A 6,000-nucleotide genomic window follows, 5' to 3' on the forward strand; every position below is an offset into this window, starting at 1 on the left:
CTTTGGAGAGAGTAGTTTTGGTTGAATGATGAAGTCTGAAGTCAGACTATATAGAAGGTTAAGAGAGTGAAAAGAGATGAAGTGCGAGTGCCTATTGTAGAGGGCCTTCTTTAGCTGCTGTTTTGTTCATCCTTCATTCTCAAAGAGGACCACCACTGACATCAGGAGGGTGATGTCTTGACTTGCAAGTGAATTGAATTTAAGTGAGGGAGGGCTGTGCAGTCATCAGCCACACTCTCTCCTCCAGAGTCATCCATGTCCAGTGGCAAGACATAGGTCAGGACGACTACTGATGGCCTAGGACACCTTGGCCTTTTTAAGCTAAAGTCTTCCCCGGGTCACAGTTTGTCTGAGGCAACACCCATTCAGAAGTTAAAGGCTAGGTAAGAATTGAGGTAACAAATGACCTAGTTTGCCTTCACAAAAGAATCAGTCAGGATGGGGAAGACCCTCAGAGTCTCTGGCCAGAACAGAAAAAAATTGCTGTTTGCACTCACTCCCTTTGTATACCTTTGAGGGCTGTACAATAGGGAGCTAATGGGGTTACAAGGTATTGATCCAAAACTTGCTACTGAAGGTAGTTCAAGGCAGTTTCAAGATGACTCAGGAGCATAAAGACATGTCCTCCTCATCTACCTCTGCTCCTCACACACTTTGTCTTAGAGAGAGAGAGAGAGAGAGAGTATGAAGGTCACAGGTGGGAGGTAAGTCCTCCTTGAGGCCTTGATTCAGATGCTCCATTGTGAATTCCAGGACCCTACAGCATCAGATGACAGCTTTGGTTGTATTAATTATATATTAAACGAGTATAAAGGAGTTTAGTTACAAAAGGCATGAAAGATATGGGATAATAATAGGATCGAGTAAAGATTTTTTGAAGACAGGGGAGACATGGACATGTATTAGTTAACAGAGAGGCAGCTAGCTGGTGGATCGGGGGAGGTTAAAGATAAGTGAGAAAATGGAGATGATAGAGAGGACAATCTACTGGAAGAGATAGGATGGAAGAGGATCACTTGACAAAGAGAAGGCTACTTCGTAATGTGAGATTGGTGAAGGAAGATAGAGTGAGAGAAGACATCTGGGTGATGTGGGATAAGGAGGAGAGGGGAAGAGGTAGCTCTTGGAAAATGGCTTCCATTTCTTCAATAAAATGTGAGATAATGTTCTCAACTGAGATGATAGGGAGGAGAGTCATGGGAGATCTGAGGAGGGATGAAACAATTTGGAAGAGCTGCTGTGGAACTGTGAGTGATTTAGGGAGTTATAGATGGATTACCTAGCAGCAATGATGATCCAGTTGAGGTTATGTAACAGAAATTTGAAGTGGACCCAGTCAGGATAATTGTATGATTTTCTCCACCTTCATTCAGCAGCACATGTGTAGGAACAAAGGCAGCAGATGATGGGAGAGGTTTGGCAGGGCACAATTGGTGATGTGATATTGGCAAGAAAAGAGGATAGTATAGAGTTGAAATGGCTCACCAATGAGTCATAATTGGGAAAGGAGGAAAGTATGGCGAATTTAGGGGAAAATAACCCAAGAGAGAAATGAGGAGTCAAGGGAGAAGAGTAACAGTGTTTGGTAGGGGTTGATATTGGAAGACAGGGAAAGATGGAAATCCAACAGATTTCCTAATAGAATTTCAAAGTTCATGAATGTGGAGGTTATGTACATTTATGGGTGATGACAAGATCAAGGGTAGGAGCATCTTTCTGGGTGGTTGAGTATGGGGTACCTTAGGAAAGGAGTAAATTTAGGAACTGAGAGGTTAGGTTTGAGTGGTTATCAGTATATATGTAGAAGTACCCTAGTATGAGGACAGGAGTTGGAGAGAAGAGAAAGATTGTGAACCAGGCACTGAACACATTCCGGTAGGAAGGAGCGTATCCTAGAAGTCTGTAGATAATAGCTACTAAGATTTTGATTGAGTGGGTAGATGTGCCTTACAGGAACCCCAAAGGAGGTAATGATGGTAGGAAGAGAACCTGTAAGTGCCAATGTGGAGCACAGAGTATTCCCCACCCTTGACCAGTGCATTCTGGGGAATGAGTGAAAATGAAGCCAGTAAAGAAAAGGTGGCTGGGGTGGCTGTGTCCTAAGAGGGGAGTCAAGTCTCAGTGAGAATGAAAAGACAGAAGGAGTGGGAAAGAAAATGATTTAAGATAAAAGCAAGGTTTAGGGTTGGTTCTTGTTTTTGTCTTTAACGTATGGAATAGACATTACAGAAGGCACAGAAAGGGTCTAAGATGACCTCAAAGGCTCTGACTAGATTTAAGTCTATACTCCTATGATATGGAAGACCCACACCTATACAGTCATGAGTCCCTGAAATATTTAAACTATTTTTTCAAAATAACAAATAGTTGTGTTTTCATCAGTGTACTTGCTTCCTCCATGGATGTAAATTCCAACCCCTTCACACCTGAGGAGATGGCCTTCATGAGGGCCGTGGCCAAGAATCACACCAAGTGGACACCAGCCTTTTGGAATCAAGCATCTCCAAAATTAGTTTTGGTCCTCAGATGACAGACAAACATCCCAGGACTGAGTCTACTCTTTAAACTTTTTCCATCTTGGTAGAATTTTCCATAATTTGCACTTCATAGGAAGAGCCTTTCAGGACCCAGTTCCATGAGGACACAGATCTGAACCTGGAAGAGACTTCAAATTGATAATTATGATAATAACAATAAAATAATAATACGTGCAAAGGTATTAAACTTGATATATTTGATCCCAGAGAGCAGAGCTACAGAGCAGAGATACAATGAGTGAATATTGAAGGAAAACAGATTCTGGCTCATTATTAGAGCTATCCAAAACCAAAAATTATGGACTATGGAGTACAATAGTGAATTTTACATCAAGTAAATAATAATAATAGCTAGCATTTATATAGCTCTTTAAGGTTTGAAAATCACCTTGTAAAGGAAGCAGGTGTGGTTCACTTACAGTTGAGGAAACTGACTTGCCCAAGTTCATGCAGCTAGTAAGTGCCTGAGGCTGAATTTGAATTCAGGTCTTCCTGACTCCAGGCACAACATTTTATCCATGGTGCCCCCTAGCTTCCTCAGAGACCATGTAGTCCAGACCCCTCTTTTCATAGAGAAAGAAACTGGGGTCCAGGCAGATAAAGTGATTTTCTCAAGGCCACACAAATGATATCAAAAGTGGGCTTGGAATCCTGCTCCTTTGACACCATAGTCAGTTCCACTGGGCCACGCCTCCATATCACCATAAGGTCACGTATAGAAGCAGAGGGAGATCGTAGTAGGAGAAGTGTGTGTGATTCCTTGAAGATTGGAGAAAAGATGTGTAAAATATACGTCCTCTCTCAATCATGGCATTGTCAACCTGGAGCTTAAAGGGGTTCTTAGAGATTAACTAGCCCAGCCTCTGCATTGTACAGAGAGGGAAACTGAGCGTTAAAGAGACAAACGTTCCCAAGATCACAGAAATAACAAATAGGAGGAATAGTTTTTAAACTATATTAATAATGAGTTTAATATATAATTTATAACATAATATATAATAATTTATAATGCATAATTCATTTATAATTATATAACAATAATATATAATTATGATATAACAGTTATAGAATATATCATATATTATTTATATAATATATAATAACATTGTATATAATATATAAAATATAAAATGTTATACATAATTTATATAATATATTTAAAGTATCTTGAAGTCATATCTTTCAAGTTATCACCAAGCACTCTTTCCATTATACCATACTGCCTCTGAAGAATATGGTGCAATGGAGAAAACTCTGAACTTGTACATATTCAACTATACTTCAAACCCTGGCTCTGCCACTTACTATCTTCATGACCTTGGGGAAGTCACTGAATCTCTCTGAGCTAGAGTTTCCTCATCTGTAAAATGGGGATAGTAATATTACTACAGTTTATCCCATAAGGTTATTGTGGCAAAAGCATGTTGCAACCCTTAAAGTGTGATCAAAATGTCAACTCATTTATTTAAAAGGGTCAACAGAATTTTCAGAATTACAGGAATAAGAATATTGCTTGTTTATGTTTGCACATCATCTTTTCATAGAGATCTTTCTTATAATGCCCATTAAACCCCATTCTTCTGCGGTAGAGGAGATCAGGTTCTCAGAATTCCATGAAAAGGTAATCCTCCTTGACTTCCTTTCTGGACTTCCTCAGAAGAGAAGAATTTCTCTTGGCCTCCTGGACCTAAAGCCCAAACCCAGATTCAGTCCTGAAAAGCGATGGAGGCAAGAATGCCCCCATCTAGCACACATGGGGTCACTTCTCAATACTGCGCAGCTAAGAATGTCTGTAGAGTCATGTGGAGGGTAAAGGTCAGAGGACTGCAGGAATTACCCTTCACAACAAGCTTGTTTAAAAGGGGGGAGGGGGAAATAGGGAAACATTTATGAAGTGTCTGCTGTCTACTAAACCCTCTGCTAAGTGCTTCTATGTTATTCCATTTGAATCTCACAACAACCCTGAGAGATAGATGCTATTATTATCCCCATATTTGGTCTTATTGTTGTTTAATCATTTTCAGTTACATCCAACTCATCACCACCCATTTAGGGGTTTTCTTGACAAAGATACTGGAATGGCTTGCTATCCAGCTCATTTTACAGATGAGGAAACTGAGGCAAACCGAGTTAAGTGACTTAAGCAAGGTCACACAGGTAGGATGTGTCTGAGGCTGGATTTGAACTCAGGAAGAGGAGTCTTCCTAACCCCAGGCCTGGGCACTCTATCCTCTGCACCACCTAGCTGCCCTTATCACCATTTTATAGTTGAGGGAAATGAGGCAAATAGAGGTTAAATGACTTGCCCAGGGTCACAAAGCTACTTAAGTGTTTGATGTTGCATTTGACTCCAGGCCTGGGGCTCCATCCACTGTGCCACCTAGGTTTCTTACAGAAGCAATCTGATGGGGGAGGGTGACAGTTGTTTGGATGAAAGAGAAAGAGAAAGAGAAAAAGGAAAGAATCATTGAAGGAGAGGGGCAAGATTTTCAAATGAATGTCTGAAGATACAGTATTTGTGGCTGCTTTAAGAGATAACCTTCACTTAGAGGTCTACTCTGAGGCCTCCTCCTGCTGTAGAGGGGACACTGTATTTTCCATGGGAGGGTATATCATAAGCTCTGGCAATTCCTGCCAAGTTAAAAAGGCCTACTTCAAGGCAGGTACTCTGATGGACTTACATCTGTATGGTGAAATGCATAGAGTTCTAGTCTTGGAGTCAGGAAGACCTGAGTGCAGAAGCTGCCTTAGACACTTTCTAGTTGTGAGACCTTAACCTTTCTGTATTTCAGTTTCCTCATCTATATAACAGGAATGCTGGACTGGATGCCTCTAAGATCTCTTCTAGATCTAAATCCTACTTTAGAAAGGCTCATCACCAGGATGGCTGCACCATGATGACTTTTTGTTCCACCATCATGTTGGAAGATATGTACTAAGTTGTAGAGGGGTCATGTCTGCATGGCTGAAGGGAATACTCAAACCAATTTACTGAACCTTCCAGTAAATAAGGGGGCTCAACTAGAGCAGGACTTCTTCATCTTTTTCTGGTTTGGGGGCTGCTTGGGCAGTCTGATGTAGCCTATGAACCCCTTCTCAGAAGCATTAAAAAGGAAACAAACTAAATTTAGATGAACCTATCAAAACATTCTAAAAAATAATGATTTCATGGACCAAAGTATAAGACCCCTTGAACTATATTTCTGCCTTTGAGGTCCCTTCCAACTCTGCATCTACAATCCTATTATGTACTGAAATTTAAAGCCTTCATCTGGGCATTAGAGATTATACCTCAAGGAAATCAAAGTGGTAGTTTCTCTTTGGATAAAGAACCAAGAATAGTCAATCATGCATAGGGGCTTTTGGCTGAAATAATTTTTCAGTGTTTTTTTCCCTTTCTCTTTTACAGAGTAACAGACAACATGGATGAGACCTTAGACAAGCTAATGCTTCCAAACGTGAA

At 40.6% G+C, this 6,000-nt stretch overlaps 1 protein-coding gene across 5 annotated transcripts in view; it reads left to right on the plus strand.

The window, feature by feature from the left end:
- JAKMIP2 (janus kinase and microtubule interacting protein 2) overlaps nucleotides 1–6,000 on the plus strand; it is a 236,913-nt gene extending 230,913 nt beyond the window's left edge. For all 5 annotated transcript variants that reach the window (XM_072631005.1, XM_072631006.1, XM_072631008.1 and 2 more), the window contains one exon: nucleotides 5,947–6,000. Coding sequence is in view for 2 of the 5 variants with exons in the window: in XM_072631006.1 (XP_072487107.1) it covers nucleotides 5,947–5,967 (21 nt within the window). In the remaining 3 variants the exon portion in view is untranslated. The remainder of the gene's footprint in view (nucleotides 1–5,946) is intronic.

Source organism: Notamacropus eugenii, chromosome 1 (assembly GCF_028372415.1).
Source record: "Notamacropus eugenii isolate mMacEug1 chromosome 1, mMacEug1.pri_v2, whole genome shotgun sequence".
Lineage (NCBI taxonomy): Eukaryota > Metazoa > Chordata > Mammalia > Diprotodontia > Macropodidae > Notamacropus > Notamacropus eugenii.